General features: G+C 34.5%; 1 protein-coding gene across 5 annotated transcripts; it reads left to right on the plus strand.

The window, feature by feature from the left end:
* The first annotated feature begins 18625 nt into the window (after positions 1–18625).
* Positions 18626–22086, plus strand: LOC115707637 (G-type lectin S-receptor-like serine/threonine-protein kinase At1g61480). Of its 5 annotated transcripts, none has more exons than XR_004009761.2 (7): positions 18627–20036; positions 20137–20253; positions 20354–20511; positions 20606–20816; positions 21006–21243; positions 21397–21530; positions 21630–21768. XR_004009761.2 is itself a non-coding variant. In XM_030635653.2 (7 exons), exons 1-7 carry the CDS (start codon positions 18755–18757, stop codon positions 21909–21911), a joined length of 2439 nt encoding a protein of 812 aa, XP_030491513.2. In that variant the 5' UTR covers positions 18629–18754; the 3' UTR covers positions 21912–22086. The 5 variants fall into 5 exon arrangements, 4 of the variants coding, with proteins under 4 accessions (XP_060970977.1, XP_030491513.2, XP_030491515.2 ...); XM_030635653.2 differs by having other exon boundaries at positions 18629–20036; positions 21380–21530; positions 21630–22086; XM_030635655.2 differs by having other exon boundaries at positions 18629–20036; positions 20363–20511; positions 21380–21530; positions 21630–22086.
* Positions 22087–22630: the final 544 nt, after the last annotated feature.

The following is a 22630-nucleotide window of genomic DNA, read 5'->3' on the forward strand; positions in this document are numbered from 1 at the left end:
CGAGAGAAGAGATGCGCACACGGAACATCGAGTGCACCTCGGATGGAGGATCGCATCGAGGCATTAGAACAAGCAACGGCGGGCATGCGGTGCCCATCAGCTGTACTACAAAATGGACGGGCGGCATTACAAGACTCCTCGATGATACGATCGAGGATTGTAATGTGTACATCACGGCCATCGAGGAAGAATTGGCGGGGATGTCAACCAAGCTAAATCTTACCATGATAGCGACGGAGCGTGCAAATGCGGGGGCACGGAGGTATGGAGTATGGCCGACCGAGAGCACCGAGCCCAAATGCTATGGAGGGGCGAGGGATGCCAAGGAGCTCCAAAACTTTACGTTTGACATGGAGCGAGTACTTTAGGGTCGTGCGGACCAGGCTACGAAGAAGCCAAGGTAGCAACGACTACCATGTATTTGTCCGGGGACGCCAAGTTGTGGTGGAGGACGAAATATGAAGATATTCAGAATGGTAAATGCACCATCGACACTTGGGAAGATCTCAAGAAGGAATTGAACGCCCAATTTCTGCCAGAGAATGTCGCCTACCTTGCTCGATGTCAGCTTAGAGAGCTAAAGCAAGTCGGGACAGTCCGAGACTATGTGAAGAAGTTCTCTGGATTGATGCTCGACATCAAAGATATGAATGAAGTCGACAGACTTTTCTACTTCCTTGAAGGACTCAAGCCATGGGCTAAACAAGAGCTGCAAAGGCGGCGTGTGGCGAATCTCGCCCTTTGCTCGAGGCTGCGGACGAACGGCGATCGACTACACCTGCGAGAATTCGCGGCCAAAGAAGACGAATCCTCGGACCGGCGCCAACAATGCCGCAAGCGAAGTCGGGAAAGCGGTGGCGAGTAAAAGTGGGGGAGGAGACAAGAGGACTCTGAATCTAGTTCCTCGTCCAAAAGTGATGCTACAACGGGGAAGAAGCCCCTTAAGTGTTGGCTTTGCAAAGGCCCACATAGGGCGGCCGCTTGCCCCCACCGATCAAAGGCGAGTGCCATAAAGGCATCCATTGCTCAAGAGGAGCAAGGATGCGGGGAAGAGGATGAGGATGAAGGCTGCGCGCACATGAGCGGCTGTTCGATTAATGGTCGCTCTTAAGAAACATGGCGTCGGAGGAAGAAAGCCCTTGGGAAGGGGTTGATGTTTGTGGAGGCCACTTTAAACGGTAAGCGAGCCAAGAGTGTGCGATTGACACCGGCGCAACACACAACTTCATCTCAGAAATTGAAGCTAAGAGAGTGGGCCTAAAACTGGAGAAAGATGCGGGTCGCATGAAGGCAGTCAATTCCAAGGCCATGGCCACAACTGGAGTGGCCAGAAAGGTGAATGTTAAGATTGACGGATGGGAGGGACAACTTGACCTCGTAGCGGTTCGCATGGATGACTTCGATGTAGTGTTGGGAATGGAGTTTCTAGCAGAGAAGGGGGCCATTCCAATTCCAGCAACAGGGAATCTCCTGATTATGGGTGAGAATCCTTCAATGGTACCCGCCAAAGTGAGGCAGCCCCCAGAAGTCAAGCTACTATCAGCCCTACAACTGAAAAGGGGCCTGAAGAAGAAGAGGCCAACATTTGTCATCGCTCCCACCGTGTACGACGAAAAAGTGGAAGAGTCCACTCCACCTGTAATCAAGAAGGTGTTAGATGAATTCAAGGATGTGATGCCAGACGAGCTTCCAAAGAGACTGCCTCCCAGGAGGGGAGTTGATCACCAAATTGAGCTGGTGCCAGGTGCAAAGGCCCCAGCTAAAGCAGCATATCGAATGTCTCCTCCGGAACTTAAAGAGTTGAAGAGTCAGCTAACGGAGATGCTGGAGGCAGAATTCATCAAACCCTCAAAGGCACCTTTTGGTGCCCCCGTGTTGTTCCAAAAGAAGAAGGACGGGACCTTGAGACTGTGCATAGACTACCGCGCCCTCAACAAGGTGACTGTGCGCAACCGATACCCCATTCCCTTGATCGCGGATCTGTTTGACCAGCTGAGTGGGGCAAAATACTTCACGAAGTTGGACTTGAGATCAGGATACTATCAAGTTCGTATCGCAGAAGGGGATGAACCTAAGACGACTTGTGTTACTCGGTATGGGGCGTTTGAGTTTCGCGTCATGCCGTTTGGGTTGACAAATGCGCCAGCCACATTCTGTACACTGATGAATGAAGTCTTCCATGACGTCTTAGACAAGTTCGTGGTGGTGTACTTGGATGATATCGTGGTCTACAGCGCCACTTTAGAAGAGCATCAGGAACACTTGACAACGGTGTTTCAGAAGTTGAGGAAGGAACAGTTATATGTAAAGCGCGAGAAGTGTTCTTTTGCTCAGAAAAGTATCAAGTTCCTTGGTCATATTGTGGAACACGGGAAAATCCGTATGGACATGGAAAAGGTGCGGGCGATCCAAGAGTGGACGACCCCAACCAACGTGAAACAACTTCGCTCGTTTCTCGGTCTAGCCAATTACTATAGAAGATTTGTGGAGGGCTATTCGAGAAGAGCGACACCCTTAACAGAGTTATTGAAGAAGGGTGTTACATGGACGTGGTCGGAGAAGTGCGAAGAAGCTTTTCGAAGTCTGAAAGAAGCCATGGTCGAAGATCCTGTATTAGCCCTGTCCGAGGTATGCAAGCCTTTTGAAGTACAGACTGATGCGTCAGATTATGCTTTAGGAGGGGTACTCGTGCAGGAGGGCCACCCCGTGGCATTTGAGAGCCGCAAACTTTCCGAAGCAGAGAGACGGTACACTGCGCAAGAGAAAGAGCTCTTGGCAGTTATTCATTGTTTACGGACGTGGAGGCATTATTTGCTGGGGTCAAAGTTTGTGGTGAAGACGGACAATACTGTCGGTTAGTCATTTCCTCACACGGCCAAAGCGACTCCCAGCGGGCCGGATGGCGGGAATTCTTGGCGAGTCGACTTCTACTTCGAGCACAAGGCCGGACGTCTTAATCGGGCGGTGATGCCCTTAGTCGTAAAGCAGAGTTGGCGGCACTAAAGGTGTTAGCGGGCATGTCAGCTAGCCAAGTGGGTACACCAATCAAAGAGCGCATCAAGGAGAACTTGGAGAAGGACCCAGTTGCAAAGAACATCATGACTCTCGCAAGAAAGGGAAAGACAACTCAGTTTTGGGTAGAGGATGACCTCTTGTGGGCCAAAGGTGGGCGGTTGTTCGTTCCAAAGGCAGGCGATCTAAGGAGGACGCTGCTGAGTGAGTGTCATGACACGTTGTGGGCGGGTCATCAAGGGTGGCATAGGACACATGCCCTTTTGAAGCATGGGTACTATTGGCCGCAGATGCGGGAAGATGTGGTGGACTACACAAGGACCTGTCTCGTCTGCCAACAGGACAAAGTGGAGAGGCACAAGACGCCAGGGTTGTTAGAACCTCTATCGGTCCCAAACAGACCATGGGAGAGTGTCTCGCTTGATTTCATCTCAGGTTTGCCGAAGACTGGGGACTTGAATGCAATCTTGGTGATTGTGGATAGATTTTCAAAGTATGCAACCTTCATCCCGGTGTCGAAGCAGTGTCCGGCGGAAGAGACGGCTCAACTTTTCTTCAAGCATATTGTAAAATGCGGGAGTACCCCAGAATATAGTAAGTGACCGAGATCGAAGATTCACAGGGACCTTCTGGTCCGAACTATTCAAGCTTCTTGGGTCACAGATGAACATCTCCTCGAGCTACCATCCACAGACAGATGGGCAGACAGAAAGATTCAATGGGATGTTGGAGGAGTATTTGCGGCACTTTGTCAATGCCAACCAGAAGAATTGGCCGCAACTACTAGACGTAGCTCAATTTTGTTTCAACTCTCAGAAGAGTTCTTCATCAAACAAGAGCCCTTTTGAAGTTGTGAACGGACAGCAACCCTTTGTTACCCCACACGGTGGATGAATACCACGGACGGAATCCGCGGGCCTTTAATTTTACAAAAGACTGGAAGAAGAACACAGAGATTGCCCAAGCATATTTAGAGAAAGCTTCACGAAGAATGAAGAAGTGGGCAGATCAGAAACGCCGACCGCTGGAGTTCAAGACAGGTGACTTAGTGTTGATCAAACTGTGGCCAGAACAATTGAGATTCCGAGGGGACAAGGACATCAGACTCGTACGCAAATACGAGGGCCCTGTTCCAGTCATCTCCAAAATTGGCCTAGCATCCTACAAAGTCGAACTACCTTCATGGATGAAGATACACCCGGTCCTGCACGTCAGCAACCTCAAGCCGTATCATGAAGATCCAGAAGATCCAGCGCGCAACCAGTCTACCAGGGACGACATCAGCATTCAACGACGCAGCAGCAGAGAACCAGAAGAAATCCTTGCCGAAAGAACTGTTCGTGTGAAGAAAAAGAAGAGAAAAGAGTACCTGGTCAAATGGAAAGGCCTTGCTGATGACGAGATCAGCTGGGGAAAAGCGGAGGACTTGCAGCAGTTTATACAGAAGATTGAAGATCATGCAGCAGGTTCGTCGAGGACGCCGAACAATTAAGTGGGGGAGAATGTGGCGTGCTGCCCCATGGCACACCCACACTAGGGCCATTTTGTAACATGAGCATGCCTTGGTGCTTGATCATTAGTCAAGTCTTGCACCAAGCACCTCATGGGGGTTGGGAACCTTTTGTTGTTTAGCTTTCTTTATTTGTATTTCCTTCACATATGTCTACAGAGCTAAAATCATCTATGTTCCTGGAAATCCCTTAAAACCCCATTAAGCTCTTTAGGGGGGGGGTGACCAGGTGACTTATGAAGCACCTTGTCACCAGCATGATAGGGGCCCAGCTGTGTACTCCCTTGCCCTATCAAGTCCATATATTAATAAAACGATGTTTATCCATGCTTCTTGTGTATGCTTCTATATGGTCTTTGTGATGCCTGTTTGTTGCCTTTGTTGGGCCATTGCGTGCCATTTGTCTATATGTTTGCTTGTGGGTTGTGTGAGATTGGTCCTTGGGGGACGCGTTGTGTTTGTTTGCTCATGCTTCTTGTTTGCACTCAACATGTGCGAGACATGTATCGTGCCTAACCTTTGAACTTGTTTGCATGCAGGCGCGTTTAGGCTGACTTGCTAGCTCGGTGTGCCAGCAAGTGCCGCACGTTCCACCTACTTGGGGTGCCCAAATAGGCGGCCCGTGACACTGATCAAAGAGACACATCGTCCTCAACCTAAACAACCCTTCTTTACTTGCCAACCTCAACCACACACTGCAACAACTGTGAATGAAGCTACCGTATCAGTATTTGAAGGGCGCTAAAACACTCAGTTTTTCAAATTCGTGCTTTTATCCTCTTAATCAATCCAACCTATATTGATCATAATATTCATTTTGAATTCTTCAGCTGTGATTTTTATTTTTTGAGAAATTATTATGTGTATAGTTCAGAGTTATTAGCGGTAAAATCTCATATATTCTTTAGGGTTGGTGGTGACACTTAACTAATAAAAAAATCTGCTAACAAAATCCCATTTTGATTGCAGTCGTTAGTATATTAATTGTGTTGATGGCATTTGTTTTTCTGTTAGAGTACATTTAATGACATTTATGCGCTCAATTAAAAATTTTGGCGGCGCTTATATATCTCTCAATTCTAATCATAACTTTCTCCATATTTTATTTTAAAAAACACAAAAATATGATTAGCTGATTAGCTCTTTAGAGTTGACTGTTGAGGTCTTAAATTTTAAATTTTGATGGCAAATAATAATTCTTTTTTCTTTAAGAAATTATTAATTCTATAATACAGTAAAATACTTAACATTTAATTTGTTATAAAAAAATCAAACTTATAAATAAGAATAACCTCTAAATTGTAATTAGTTATACATTTTTAAGTTTCGTATTAACAAAGTATACATCTATATAAGAATAATTACAACTTAATAAAATAAAGAGAAATTTACATTATACAGCGTAAATATCAAATTATTTGCATATATGTGATTAGCTATTTTATTGTATAAAATATCGTCAATTTTTATGTATCAATATAGACACGTATACCGAGAGACATCTCTCTATTATTTACTTTTTTTTTTTGACGTGTTCTCTTAGTTTTATTAGTGATTAACTTTATATATATAATATATATTTTTTTTTTACATATTTTACTTTTTTTTAATGTCAAAAAATTTTAAAAAGTTTTTCTGGTTATACTGGTAATTAGTTGGTCTTAAAAGCTGCACCATAACGATCTACATTTTAAGATGATCATTTTAATATGTGGGAAGTGTTAGACTTTTATTTGGGCTTACATTAAATTTTATTGGTTTTATTAAAACTTGGGTTGATTGGATAGTTCTTTGCTGTGTTAGCCCATGTTGTTGGTGATCAATTGTTAATGGGCTTAGCATCTGTGACTAAAGTCTAGGTGAAGCAGAAGTGTGGGCTTTTCTAGTTGACTGAAGCCTTTGATGAGCAGGCCCAGCCCAACTAGGGTTTTGTAGCTAAGTCCCCTCCCTAACTCTATAAATACATATTGTCTCATCACAATTGTATACCTTTTGATAATCAGAGAAAAAAAACTGCTTCTGATTTAGAGATCTAGGGAGGAAGACTTAGTTGATAGTATTGCACTATCAAATTGGAGTAACTGCTGTGGATCAATCAGAGATAATTGCTATGGATCAATCAGGTACACATACCTAATTATTATATCTTATTATTGTGTTCTATGTTATATACAAATAGATCTTGGGTTAATTGTTAATTTATCTAACCTGTGGTATCAGATTGCCTATTGTATATGATTTAGAACCTATAATTAGTATAATTAATTTGTATATATTAATTATCCATAATTTCATATTAATTTCGTTATTATTTTATGTGCAATTTTTGTTTATAAATCTTAAAACTTTATGTGTTTTATTGATCGTTAAATTCTCTATCAATTGATATATTATATGCATAAAATTATTGTGTATATTAAGAGAATTTTAAATATAAAGTTTTAGGGTTTATATGATTATAATGTGAAATTATAATTGTGTATTTTGATTTTATCGTTTTTAATCTAAAATTGATTATAGATATCTCATTATTAATTGTTTATGAATGTTCTTAAATGATTAATTTTGTATTTTGATTAAGATTGATATTCCAAATCAATTTTTTTTATGTTCTTTATTTTTTGAATAGATTTTCTTTAGATCTATTGTTTTTTAGAACTTAATAGCCGAAATTAGACATTTAGATTGATTAGAAATCCAATCCCGAGCAAAACCCATCGAAAATCCAGTGTTTTCGTCGATTATTTGGCCGGAAAAACGAGCAGACCCGACTGGAGGAGATCCGGGTCGCGTACCCGGTTTCAGACCCGGCTGGAGGAAGAAGACAACTCCCAGCCGCGAAGCCCACTCGCGCAGGCGGTGCGTGGGGGCGCGTGGGGCCGGCTGGGAGGTCCGTTTTCGACGATTTTTTTTTTCAGCGTTATTAGAATTTAATTTCTGATTTTTCTATGATTTTTAATTAATTTTTTGACTCCGTTTAATAATTATTATTATTTTAATGATAATTATGTAGTTAAAAAATTATTAAAAATAATTTTTGATGATTTTTCGAAATCTGTCGATCATAGAAAATTTTTTGGGTTTCTTCTCGTTACATTTGACATAGTCACTCTCTTGTTTAATTTATCTTGACTATGTAATCTCCACCAATATTCTTTATTTCACTTTTTTCCATTAATTGTTGTTCTAAAGTTATAAAACTTGATTATTTGATATAAAAATAATGTGTTATGGTGGACACTTTATTTTTTTTTATTATCAATATAATAAAAGCAATTATATATCTCTTTTGGAAATTTGGTTGAAAATTATTAATTTTCAATGATTGTTTTATCACCAAATTTCACATGTTGAAGAAAATATTATATTTTTGGTTGACTATATGTGTAATTACTTGCCCAAAGGTAGTATTTACATATATTAGTTCACATTCCATGAAGTGAGTTAATATTAAATGTATATATTTTAATTATTTGCCCAAAGGTAATAATTTAAATATATAAATTTATTATTATTTTTTGCTTGAATTAATACATATTTTTAAGAAATTTATTTGCCCAAAGGTAATAAAATTCTTAAATGATATGTATTTTTTCTTTGTTGTTAACTTCATGAAGGTAAATCATGTGTGTGTTATATTCTCACCCCAAAGGGGAGTTTATAATGACCAGTTGATTCTACAATATTTTCTAATACATTGCTCATATTGCTTATTCAAGTTTTAATTTTTGAATTTTTCAGTCTCCTTTTCTGTGAACAACAATAATGCTTCCATCCATATTTTGAATGCTTCCAACTACAAGACATGGAAACGAGATGTGGAATTTACTTTAGGCATAATGGATATGGACTTGTGCCTACGAGAAGAAAAACTCGCCGAACTTGCGACTCCAGCATACCGCCGAGAGAACTCATCATGCACAATGGGAAAAGTCAAGTCGTCTCAGTCTTCTTACTATGAAAAGATCCATTCACGAACATCTATTGAGTGGTTTGCCGTACACTACAAATGCCAAAGAGTTTTTCAATGCCGTAGAAAAATTATACGACAACGGTGAAAACGCCGAAGCCGGACATCTTATGGATGAAATGACAACCATTAAGTATGATGAATTAAAAGGAGTGCGAGATTTTATTCGAAATTGGTGAATGTTCAGTCCAAGTTGAAAGATCATAATATTCCTCTTCCTGACTCTTTCATTATTCATCGAGCTCTTCATGCTCTTCCTGCCTCTTTCAGCCTTATCAAGACAACCTACAACACTTACAATCAAACATGGACTATCAGCGACCTAATTTCTCAGTGTGTAGCTGAAGAAAGCAAGCTTAAAAGGGAGAAGAATGAATCTGCTAACTATGTTTCTCACCTCAAGCCCAACAAAGGAAAAGGAAAATTCAAGAATAAAAATGATGGTGCTACTAAACAGAATGGTAATGGTAAGGAGCATAAGAATAAACAGAAGAATAACAATGGAAAGTCCAAATACTCTAATGTGAAGTGTTACTTTTGTGAAAAATTGGGGCATCGGAGAATGGACTGTCACAAATTTAAGACTTGGTTAGAAAAGAAGCAAGCACAATCAGGTAATCCATTGGCATGTGTTTGTTTTGAATCTAATCTAGTTGATGTTCCTATTGATTCTTGGTGGTTAGACAGTGGTGCTACTGTTCATGTTTCTGCTTCCTTACAGGGGCTAAGGGATCTCAGGAAGCCAAGTGAGAGGGAGTCCAAGCTTAAAGTGGGCAATGATGTTGGAGTTGACGTTATCTATGTTGGAACATTTATTCTTGAATTACAGTCTCGTGATAAGATTATTCTGAACAATACTTTTTATGTTCCTACTTTTAAAAGGAATTTAGTTTCGCTTCCGCTTTTGGTTAAACAAGGATATTCTTTTCATTTTGCAAATGATAATGTTGACATTATGCTTGACTCTCGAATTATTGGAAATTGCTTTTATTCTGATGGTCTTTACAAGTTGTCATTGGCTCCTTTAGATTCCTCTTTTAATGTTGTGAATTCTGTGGGTAAAAGACCTCATATTAAGAAACATCCTTATTGTTATGGCACAAAAGATTGGGTCATATTTCCAAAGAAAGGGTTGATCGTTTAATTAAATCTGAAATACTTCCTCCTCTTGATGCTTCTGATTGGGATACTTGTGTTGATTGTACTCGTGGAAAATTGACTAAAATAAGAAAGAAGACTGCAAACCGCAGTCAATCTTTATTGGAAATTATCCACACAGACATCAGTGGTCCTCATTCCACCACGTTGTGCAGAAACAAGTATTTTATCACTTTTATCGATGATTTTTCTCGTTATGGATTCACATATTTAATTAAAAAAAAATCTGACGCCCTTGATAAACTCAAAATTTTTCGAAATGAGGTTGAGAAACAATTAGGAAGAGTCATCAAAGTTGTTCATTCTGATCGTGGAGGAGAATATTATGGTCGTTATACAGAATCTGGACAACACATGGGGCTTTTGCGAGTACTTACAAGAAAATGGTATAGTTGCTCAATACACTATGCACGGTTCACTGAGCAAAATGGCGTTGCGAAAGGAGAAATCGCACTCTCATGGATATGGTTAGAAGTATGATGAGTAGAACAAATCTTCCGCAGTTTTTATGGGGTGAAGCACTTATGATCGCAACTTATATTTTAAATCGTGTTCCCGGTAAATCGTTCCCAAGACCCACTTTTGAGTTGTGGGTAGGGCGGAAGCCTAGTCTTAATCATCTTCGAGTATGGGGTTGTCCAGCTGAAGTAAAGATTTATGATCCTAATTTGAAAAAGTTAGATCCGAGAACAAATCGCTGTTATTTCATTGGTTATCCAATGCGCTCAAAAGGCTATCGCTTTTACTGTCCCACTCGTGGTACGCGAATTGTTGAATCTCGATCGCTAAATTTACGGAATTTGATGTTCTTTGAGAAAATTCCTTCAACATCTCTTGAAATGGGGGAGTCCTCTAAAGGAATTTGTATTCCTATGTCATTTTCAAGAGATGATAATAGTAGTCTTCATCCTACTCCAGTTGGTAATGCTCCCATTGTTGATGAATATATTGCTCCCGATATCGAAGATGATGAAGGTCCTATTATTGATGAAGGGCCTATTAATGATGAAGCTCCTATTGTTAATGAGAGTCCTGTCATTGAAGAAATTCCAGTTGTGGAAGATGTTATTCAAAACAATGATCAACAAAGAGAAGTTATTCCAGAAGTACCTCCTCTAAGAAGATCTCAGAGACAAAAGAAGTCAACAAAGTGTCATGATAATTTTGTTTATCTTGGAGAAGGAGAATATGATATTGATCATTTTGTGGATCCTGTCACTTTTAGTGAAGCACTTAATAGTCCACAATCTTCAAAATGGTTAGCGACTACGGATGATGAGATCGACTCCATGAAGAAAAATGGTGTATGGGAGCTAGTTTTATTACCTGATGGTTTTAAACCAATAGGTTGTAAGTGGATTTTAAAGGCTAAAAGGGATAAAAAGGGACAGATTGAAAGGTTTAAAGCGCGTTTAGTGGCTAAAGGCTTTACTCAAAGAGAAGGTATTGATTACACTGAAACTTTCTCACCTGTTTCCACTAAAGATTCATTCAGAATTATTATGGCCTTAGTTGCGCATTTTGATTTAGAGTTGCATCAAATGGATGTTAAAACTGTTTTTCTGAATGGAGAATTGAATGAGGAAGTCTATATGTCTCAACCTGAAGGCTACAAGGAGAATGGAAAAGAACACTTAGTTTGCAAGTTGAAACGATCCATTTATGGTTTCAAACAGGCATCTCGCCAGTGGTACTTGAAGTTTGACCAGGTTGTGACATCGTTTGGTTTCGTAGAGAACAAGTTTGATCAGTGTATTTATATGAAGATCAGTGGGAGTCGTTATATTTTTCTTGTTCTTTATGTAGATGACATTTTACTTGCCAGCAGTGATTTGTCACTACTAAATGAGACCAAAAATTTTCTGTCTTCCAATTTTGATATGAAAGATCTTGGAGAGGCATCCTATGTTTTGGGGATTGAGATCCATCGTGACAGGAATCGAAAAGTTCTTGGCTTATCTCAAGAAGCTTACATTAATCGTGTGCTCAAAAGGTTCAACATGGATTTATGTAAAGCCGGTTACGTTCCTATTACGAAAGGGGACAAGTTCACTAAGCAGCAATGTCCTAAGAACGACTTGGAAAGAGGAGCAATGAAGAACATCCCTTATGCAAGTGTAGTAGGGAGTTTGATGTATGCTCAGGTTTGCACTCGACCTGACATAGCTTTCGTAGTCAATGTTCTTGGGAGGTATTTATCTGATCCTGGTCTTGATCATTGGGTTGCAGCCAAGAAAGTTTTGAGATATTTGCAAAGAACGAAGAGTTTTATGCTTGTGTATAAGCAGGTTGATAATCTTCGAGTTGTTGGTTATTCAGATTCAGATTTTGGTGGTTGTGTAGATGATTTAAAGTCAACTTCTGGCTATATTTTCACCTTGGCAGGTGCTGCTATTTCTTGGAAGAGTGTCAAACAGACTTTGATCACATCATCTACTATGTATGCTGAGTTTGTTGCATGTTATGGGGCATCTTTGCAAGCTTTGTGGCTGAAGAATTTTATTTCGGAGATACGAGTGGTTGATTCTATTTCCACACCTATGCTAATCTATTGTGATAATAATGTTGCTGTTTTCTTTTCAAAGAATAACAAGATTAGTAGTGCTTCTAAACATATGGAAATAAAGTATCTCATCGTCGAGACTTGGTCAAGAAAGGAGACATTGTCATTGAAAATTGCAAGACCGAGTCGAGGTTAGGCGATCCTCTAACCAAAGGGTTAAGTGCCGTCTTTGTTTAATAAACATGTTGTTAATATGGGCATTTTAGAATCTTTTGATCTTTTGGGTTAGTGGGAGTTTTGTTTTCTGTTTGTTTTTAGAAATTATTATTTATAATTTTTTGAATAAAGTTATGAACTACATTTTATGTTTCAATATTATATTATTGAATGGATATGTTTTCAATTATGTTTTGTTATATTCTCGAGAATGATTGAATTGAAAGCATGTGGTTCATATTGTTGTGATCATTGTCTTTTAAATTTATTTGCTTATTGACAATGATATGTTGTTGGCTTAATTCTTTAAGCAAGTTTAGTGACACTTACTTATTTATTAAGTAGTGTATGTTTAATTTCACTGGCTTATTTATTAAGCATCACGGTATCAGTGAAATTGAGGACTGATAAGGATATTATGTTATTTTAAATTGATCACATGTTGAACATAATTCCTTACCACACTACTAGACTTATTGACCATGTCGATTTAATACTTTGGTATTTGTGATTATGAATGTCTTTTGTTGAGCTAAAAACAATATGACTGTCATAGTTCATTATCAAAGGTTAAATTGGACCGGTATGTTGAGATGCTATCAGAGAACTATCAGTTTTTAAAGTGGCCACAAATGTTTTCTTGTTGTTCAACCCATGAGTCGTTTTCAAACAAAATTATTTTGATATATAATATATATGTATTAAAATCAATGTAGCCCAAGTGGGAGAATGTTAGACTTTTATTTGGGCTTACATTAAATTTTATTAGTTTTATTAAAACTTGGGTTGATTGGATAGTTCTTTGCTGTGTTAGCCCATGTTGTTGGTGATCAATTGTTAATGGGCTTAGCATCTGTGAGTAAAGTCTAGGTGAAGCAGAAGTGTGGGCTTTTCTAGTTGACTGAAGCCTTTGATGAGCGAGCCCGGCCAACTAGGGTTTTGTAGCTAAGTCCCCTCCCTAACTCTATAAATACATATTGTCTCATCACAATTGTATACCTTTTGATAATCAGAGAAAAAAAACTGCTTCTGATTTAGAGATCTAGGGAGGAAGACTTAGTTGATAGTATTGCACTATCAAATTGGAGTAACTGCTGTGGATCAATCAGAGATAATTGCTATGGATCAATCAGGTACACATACCTAATTATTATATCTTATTATTGTGTTCTATGTTATATACAAATAGATCTTGGGTTAATTGTTAATTTATCTAACAGGAAGTATATATTTTTTCGCTATCACTTAAGAAGATAATAGCAATAAGTAACTTTATAGTTTCTTTTCTATTTAATTATTCAATAAATAAATATTTTTATAAATTAAACAAAACTCATTAATTAGTTTTATAAGTTACTAAAAAGTATTTTATTATTTAATATTTAAAAGATAATAAATTGTATTTTACATAGTTTTTATTTTTATTTTTTTATATATAGAATAATTTTTACAAGTTTTTAAAATAATTTACCACATAGTATCTTAAAAATTAATACAAACCCCATAAATTACTCTAAAATTTTTGTTATTTTTTACTTAAAAATTATTAAATGATATATTTAGAACAAATCTAATTAATTAATAGAATTATTTTAATATATTTTTAACAAAACTTATAAAGCAGCCAAAAAATATCTTAAAGATTATAAAATTAATTATATTATAAAAACTACTACACCTAAAAATTTCATTAATAAGTTATATGATAAGTACACATAGTTTATTGTATCTTACCATAAAATTCTCAACTTAGTTTAGAAAGTATGAAAAATGTTACTAAAAATAAAAATAACTCAAAAGTGACTTAGAACTAAGTTTTACTGTAGAGATTCAAGATCAAATAACCAAGATACAAAAGAAGAATTTTTCTTTTTTAAAAAAAAAATTATGCTCAAACTTTTTAGATATAATGAATATAATCTTATCTCTCAAATTCAAATAAAATCTTCAAATTTGATTATAGGAAATAAAAATAATAAAGAAAAGCCCAAGTAATTTTTTATTGTATCTTTTCATCAAAAAAAAAAAAAAAAATCTTATTTCTTTTTTCCCAACATATTTCATAATATCATTCAAGTAAAAAGACAATAGCATAGACCCCATTCTCAATAGAAACACTAAAATTATTCTCAAATAAGGAAAAAAAGAAAAACAAAAACAAAAACGATCAGAAAAACAAAAACAAGTTAGAAAAAAAATAAGGAAAAACAAAAGTTTATATATGTTTTTTTTTTTAAATTTTAGCAAAGAGAGAAAAATAAGTGGAAAAAATTAATTAAAAAAAGATTAGTCATTCACGCATAAAAAGAGAAGAAGAAAAAAAAAAAAGGCAAAGGTGCCACTGAGTTGATAGTAGCGTGGAAGAAAGAATTATATGCATTTTTTATATATACGGTACAACATTAGCTGTATGTATATAATTTAAATAATCAGAGGTATATATGCTAATAATTCTAATATTACGTGTATAATTAAAAATCTCCCTAAAATATATACATATGTTTTGTAAATTTATTTACATAAAATTAATAAATTTTATTCCAAATTGTAATATATGTATTAACATTATATTTACTCTAAAGTAATTTTATTATAATAAAGTATTAATAATTATTTATTGTTATTATTGTTATATTGATATTTTTTTGGTATTTTAATTTTTTTTAGTGTAACTCTATTTAGTTATAACATCTCAATTACAATATAATTTGTTTGGTCCCAAGTGTATTATTGAATAGAGGTTCTACTGTATAATATTATTTTTATTGAGGATATAAGTGTTACAAATTCTAAAATTTAAAGTAAGTCCTTAAAGGGGTGTTTTAGTACTGTAAATTCGTGTGTTATGCTATTTTGGTCTATATTTTTTCGTATTTTTCAAAATATGAGAAGTATTGTTATTAGAGAACATTTTCTCACATAGATTAAATGTAAAAGTATTGAGTCATATATAAGAATATGAGATGCTCCGGATCACTATCAGTAATTGGTTTTGAGATGGAACCCATAATTCTCAACATGGTATCAGAGTCATATCGTTTGCGGGCTTTCGATTCACACATATCCAAATGGTTAGCCAATTGCATGAGATCCAGATGGTGCAAAGACGTTTGAGATCCGAACAAAATAAGATCCAAATGATGCAAAGAATGCTTAAGATCCATACAAAAATAAAGCGAGGAAAATGACACATCCTGTGATAAAGCGATTCAAGATTAGTGAGTAAAAATAACTACCATCCTGAGGGAGAATATTGGAGAATATTATCCCACATGAGTCATATATAACAACATGAGCTACTCTACTCATCACCAATTAGTTTGAGATGAAACTCATGATTCTCAACAATTGTGCCCTATAAAAATATGGGTCGTGCCGTGCCACAATCCCAACATAGTCTATACACACAGACGTGATTTTTTGGAGGAAATTACACTCTATACCTTCTTTATATTGACCTCTTTTATTTTTACCCTCTTTTTTAAAATCTATCATTTTCATTTCTTTTTTTAAACATTCTACTAATTTTGTCACTATCACTTCAAGACACTCTCCATGTGACTCTTTATGTCAGGGTATTTTGGGTAAAATACATATAAAAAGAGGTATGTTTTAATTAAATGTAAAATTAGAGGTAAATTTGATTAACTTATTAATAAAAGTGGTATTTTTCAACTTACCCCATATTTTTGTATCATGCTCAGATTCGTGCTGACTCATTTTTCTTAAACAAGCTTTTATTTTTTTTTTGCAGCCAATCATATAAAAAAATAATTAAAATTATTAGAATTTAAATATTTACTTATAAATACTTAAATTTTTATATCACACTCTATAAATAAATATTTAATTTTATATTCTTTAATAGCTTAATTATTGAATTATAATATTCATGTAAGTTTTATTATTATTTTAATTTATTTATAATTTATAAATATATATATTTATTATTATAATTATTAAATAATAGGGTATTTTAATATTCTGTGGCGTGCTTTTTGGACTTATCGCGTGTCGTGTCTTTCGGGGTAGTCTATTCGTACTTATGTGTTATTTTTAATTACATATTTTTCGTGTCATGTCATGCTAATTTAATTATAACATATTGTGTCATACTCAAGATTTTTTTGTACTTGGTTGTGCTCGTACTGATTCGAACCGTGAATCATATTTTTTTTCGATATCCAATATTTTAGTCTAATTTTTTTTATAAATCTATACGTTGTAATTATTAAGTTATCTATAATTTTTTTACTATTATTCAAACTTTATTTTAGACACCATTTTTAAAAATTAACCGCAAATCTTAAATAATTACTTAATACAAAAAAAAAATGAACTAAATATCTTAGGGCTTGGTTGATTTGAGATTTAAAAATTTTATTTTCTAAAAGAGTATTTTGGAAACAAAAATTTGAATTTTGGATGTGAAAAATTATTTCTAAAAATGTGATTAGTTGTATGTAATTTTGTGTTTTTGAATTTTAAAATGTTGGATTTGTGCTTGGTTGTGAATCTCAAAATAAAAAAAAAAAAAATAAAAGAGTATTTGAAGAGTTTTTAGATTCAATGATTTAAGAACATAGAAAACATAAAATTATTATTTTCATTTTTAAGCTTAAAACTTAAAATCATATTTAAATTTAATTTTTGAAAATATCAAATCGATTAAGTATTTTTTACGTGGATCCCAATCTTTTAAATTTTCAAAAACATAAAATTGTTTACAAATCTCAAACCAAAGTCTCTTACAGATTTTTTCCAAATTTTATACTTTCTTTTATTTTCGTTTCTTTTAACGAATTACTTGGAAAAATATATATCAAGCTGACATGGCAACAGATGATTGGATCATCTAGATATTATTATCCTTTTCTATAAAATTGATCTGCTAAAATAATGGAAACAAAAACCCGACAAAATTGATCATGCTTCCAATAATTGATAATTAGTCAATATAGCCGCGAAAACAATGCTTGTTGTTGCACACTTTTGTTTTTTTTTTTGTTGTCGATAAATATCATTCTTCCAAAATTGTATAAAGAAGATATTTTTCTCAATAATTAATATTTCTAAATTGATAAGTTACATATAATTTCTTTTACACAACAATATTATTACTTTAACAAAATTTTATGCAATCAGAATAAATCAGTTACATATTCCTATTTTTTTTTTTTCTGTTATAGTTTTTTTAAGAAAATTTTATGGTACACTCTTGAAAAGGATACGGAGAATTTTTTAGTTTAATTATTTTTATAGCAGTTTACATTATAGTTATTAAAATATTTTGTATAATTTTAAAAAATTTTAAAATAATTTAACATGTCAAAAATTTAAATATAATAAAAAAATTAGACTAATTTTTTTTTTTCTAAATGACAAAACAATAAAGTCAGTGCACCATTTTTTAGTGCAGGTAGAAGCTCCCAATTTATTTATTAGTAAAATAATTTGAAACAATAAAAGTTAAGTTATTAATAAATGACATCAAAATTGTGTTTAAAAAAATGACATCAAAATTATGATTACATACAAAATTATATAGTAAAAATTTTAATAATAATTCATAACTTAAATTTTCACCTAAAAATATATTGGTGAATTAATATTACTTGAATTATAAATTTTTTTTTTAATTATAATAATATTTAGTAAAAATAATTGTTGGGACTTAGGCTAAGAAATATTAAAAAAAAAATATTATGGATTTTAAATGAATTTTTTAAAAATAAACATTGCAAGCTACATACTTGTTTTTTACATAAATAAATACTTAGAACAAAGAGACAAAATAAATTGAGAAAATTTATTTACACCTTAAAAATTTCTAATACATCCCATTTCAAAACTTTTATTTTATATAAAATTTAATTTTTTTTTGACATGATATAAAATTTAAATTTTTAATTGTGCTAAATTAATTTTTTTTTTCTAATTCATATTCTTAAAAAATATATCTATTAAATAAAAATAATTATATTTTAAATATTATAATAAAAAAATTAAAATAAAAATTATATGAAATTTTCTTAAAAAAATTAAAAAATATATACATGATTTAGAAAAAAAAATCAAAATAAGTATTAAAATTAACATGTGAAGAAAAAAAATTAAAAAAAAAATTAAGAGTAATTTTTTAAAAATTATTAATTTTTTTTTAAAAATAATATAATATAGAACTCCCCAATAAATAAACAAATATAGAATAAAGAGACATAAATAAAAAAAAAAGTAGAAATGGACAAGATTTTTTAACTTGTTAAGATCATTCTCTTGTTTTGTTACTTAATAGGAGAATATGCAAATATATACTAATACAGAAGAATATGCAAGAGTGTAACTTTGATAATAATGATCCATTTGCCAGAGATTGTATGGTAGCATGTCGATGTTGAATATATTTCTGCTATCCTTCTTCTGGTTTCAATCTCAATATTGCTATGCAATTTATAACATAACTTCATCCCAAGCCTTATCTCAAACACAAACTCTACTCTCATCCAACCAGACTTTTGAGTTAGGTTTCTTTAATCCAAATAATTCTGCAAATCAGTATGTGGGCATTTGGTATAAGGATATTTCACCCCGCACTGTTGTCTGGGTCGCCAACAGAGAGAAACCGCTAAAAGTTGCAGATTCTGCTTCGGCAAGTCTCACGATTGGCAGTAACGGAAATCTGGAGCTTCTGAGTGGTAAGAACAAGTCTGTTATCTGGTCAACTTATATTCCTGTCCGATCAAATGGTTCAATTGTAGAGCTTTCAGATAATGGTAACTTGGTTTTGAAAGATGAAAAAACAGGAGAAAACTTATGGCAGAGCTTTCAACACTTAGGGGACACATTCTTACCTGGAGCAACGTTAGGTTACAATCTCAAAACTGGAGCTAATTATGTGTTGACCTCTTGGAAGAGTGACAATGATCCATCACCAGGGAATTTCACACTTGGAATCTCGAAACAGTTACCCCCGCAAGTTTACCTTTGGATCAATGGAAAATTGCCTTACTGGAGAAGTGGACCATGGGACAAATCCAAGTTTGTAGGAGTACCAGATATGGATACATCATACCAAAGTTTTTTTATTCTTGAACAAGACTTTGAGAAGGAAACAGCATTTCTACATTTCAATTTGTTGGACCAATCCTTGGTCACAAAAGCGTTTGTTTCATCTCAAGGTCTTCTAAGATTGTTCTTGCATAACAAATACAATGTTAGTGGCTCTTGGTATCCTACCTGGGAGGGAGGAACAAGTCGATGCGACGTATATGGAACTTGCGGAGAGTTTGGGGTATGCACAAAATCTCAATCTCCAATTTGCAAGTGCTTAAAAGGGTTTGTACCAAAATCAGACCAAGAGTGGAGAGGGTGCAAGAGGAGAACCGACTTACTTTGTGGGAAAAACAACATTAGCCAATCTTCAAATGGAAGAGAATCAGATGGATTTTACAAGATGAGTATGATAAAGCTTCCAGACTTGTATACATTTGTGAACATTATTAATGCCAACAATTGCTACAAATGGTGCATGAATAATTGTTCTTGCGTAGCTTATGCTTTTGTAAATGGAATAGGGTGTTTGGTTTGGTCAGAAGATCTTATTGACATTCAGGGCTTTTCCAATGGTGGGGAAGATCTGTTTATTCGCCTCGCACAAGCTGATCTTGGTAAGGGTGGTGTTGCTTTTTAAGGAATTTTAATGGTTGTGTACCGTCTTTTTCTTCTTCACTCCAACACATATATTATCCATAATCATTTGTTATTTAGTGGGAGGACACAAATCCAGGAAGACTGTCATCATCCTCGCATTTATTTCTGGTAGTGCTCTTCTCGTAATCGTTGCTATTGCTTTCATATTTAAAAGATGGAGAACGAACCATAGAAGTAAGGAAATGATACAGCTTCTAACTTATCAATTTACTTTCTTATAGTTCTACTTCTATAAAAAATTATTTAATATTTAATCTAACTCCAAATCTGAAAGCTGGAATAGCAGAGTCTCAACTACAGAATCTCAAAAGTGCCAAACAACAAGATCCATCGGAGTTATGTATTTTTGAATTGGATACTGTTTTAGCTGCTACAAACCATTTCAACATCACAAATAAACTCGGACAAGGAGGGTTTGGCTCTGTTTACAAGGTATGATTACATTGTGTTCTTTTTTAAACAAATGAATAACTAAACAATTAGAACAGCAAGTTAAATATGGGATGTCATGTCGATCTGTTTGCAGGGAAAATTACAAGATGGAAAGGAAATAGCAATCAAAAGATTGTCTAGTAGCTCGGGACAAGGCATAGAAGAGCTTAAGAATGAGATGATTTTGATCTCTAAACTTCAGCACAGAAATCTTGTGAAGCTCTTAGGTTGCTGCATTGAAGGAGAAGAAAAGTTACTAATTTATGAGTTTATGCCCAACAGAAGCTTGGATACTTTTCTATTCGGTTGGTTATTATTACACACTTTGTCATCAATACTGAACTCCTCTGCTTCCTCTGTTCTCTTGATTTTTTCTCTAGCTATCCAAATTCAGTTCCCATATTTACTAATTACTATCATGAAGCTCTCATCTTCATTTTGTTTCGTTCGGTTTTAACATTTATGATCAATTATTAATGGTTTGCATTATGTAGATCGAAGTAGAAGTGTACAGCTCAATTGGGCTACACGGTTCAACATAATTCATGGAATTGCAAGAGGTCTTGTATATCTTCATCGTGATTCATGTTTAAGAGTGATACATCGAGATTTGAAAGTAAGCAATATTCTATTAGATGAAAAGATGAACCCAAAAATATCAGACTTCGGATTGGCACGAATTTTCGAAGAGACAATAGATCTAGTAAACACTCAAAGGGTAGTCGGAACATTGTAAGTAAGAAACTAAATAAGCATTGTTTTATGAATAACAAACTTCATTTACTGTTATTTCTTTACTATAGATATGGTTGATCTTCATTAACTAATGGAACATTATCTGCTTGTTTCAACCATCTATCTAATTCAGAGGCTACATGTCTCCAGAATATGCCATGGGTGGAATATTTTCTGAAAAGTCTGACGTATTTAGCTTTGGAATGATGGTATTAGAGATAATCAGTGGGAAGAAAAACTCTAGCTTCCACTATTATGAGAAAGAGCTAAGTCTTGTTGATTATGTGAGTGAGTTGATAGTAGCAGCATCTCCTAAATTGATAGTTAGTTCATTTTTCAACTGGTCATCTTGATTGGTTGGACATGTTTGTTTTGTTTTGTAGGCTTGGCAACTGTGGAATGAAAGCAGAGGATTAGATTTGGTTGATGATGCATTGGCCAAGTCATACTCTGCAGCAGAAGCCATGAGGTGCATACATATTGGTCTTTTATGTGTACAATATCATGCAAGTGATAGACCAACAATGGTGGATGTGGTTTCCATGTTGATCAAAGAAACACATCTTCCTCAACCCAAACAATCCTTCTTTACTTGCCAACGTCAACCACAAGCCGGAACTAGTTCCGTGAATGAAGTCACATTATCATTGTTTGAAGGGCGATAATAAGTCATTTAAGATTTAAGTTACTTTTGGAAACCGCGCGCGAGTCTTTCTAAACTATTCGTTCATATCAAACAAACAAAGTATGTGCAACTATTCTCCTTAAATTAAATTACCTTAAAAGAACGAGTGTTGTTATTCCATTATTACATTTTTAATTGTATGCTATTAGTAAAAATTTAGGGACATTTAAGAACTGATATATTTTTTGTAAGTAATTTTTTTTCTAATTTAAAATAATTTAACTATAAATAATTTGATATACTAAATATAAACGGTTTAACACGGATTGATTTTAGGGTGCGTTTAGAAAGCCACAATGTAATTGGATTTGTGTGTAATTGGAGGTAATTACACAATTTGGCATGTTTGTCTGACCATGTTACACTGTAACTGTAACTGTGTAATTGAAAGTAATTGAGGGGTTCCAATTACACTCTCCCAATGTAATTACACTGTGTAATTGCTAAAAACTTTCCATATTAAACATTAGCTACTAAAAAATATTATTTTCCCATGTAATTACTAGCTATTTTGCCAAACAAGCTATTAGGAATTCTTATGTAATTACCACCTCATGTCCAAACATACATTGTATTTTAAAATATAGTGTAATTACTACACTGTGTAATTACCACTCTAGTAATTATCCTACCTAGTAATTACACAGTTACTTCCAAACGCATCCTTAAAGATATTCTTAGTGGTGTCTAAAAATTAAA

The sequence above is a fragment of the Cannabis sativa genome, chromosome 1, assembly GCF_029168945.1.
Source record: "Cannabis sativa cultivar Pink pepper isolate KNU-18-1 chromosome 1, ASM2916894v1, whole genome shotgun sequence".
Classification (NCBI taxonomy): Eukaryota; Viridiplantae; Streptophyta; class Magnoliopsida; order Rosales; family Cannabaceae; genus Cannabis; species Cannabis sativa.

Bases quoted from the DNA above. Each gene is read 5' to 3' on its own strand.
- LOC115707637 (XM_030635653.2), top strand. From the start codon at position 18,755: ATGTCGATGTTGAATATATTTCTGCTATCCTTCTTCTGGTTTCAATCT. The intron at 20,254-20,353 runs GTAAGGAAATGA...CAAATCTGAAAG, and splicing joins ATGGAGAACGAACCATAGAA to CTGGAATAGCAGAGTCTCAA. The intron at 20,817-21,005 runs GTTGGTTATTAT...TGCATTATGTAG, and splicing joins CTTGGATACTTTTCTATTCG to ATCGAAGTAGAAGTGTACAG.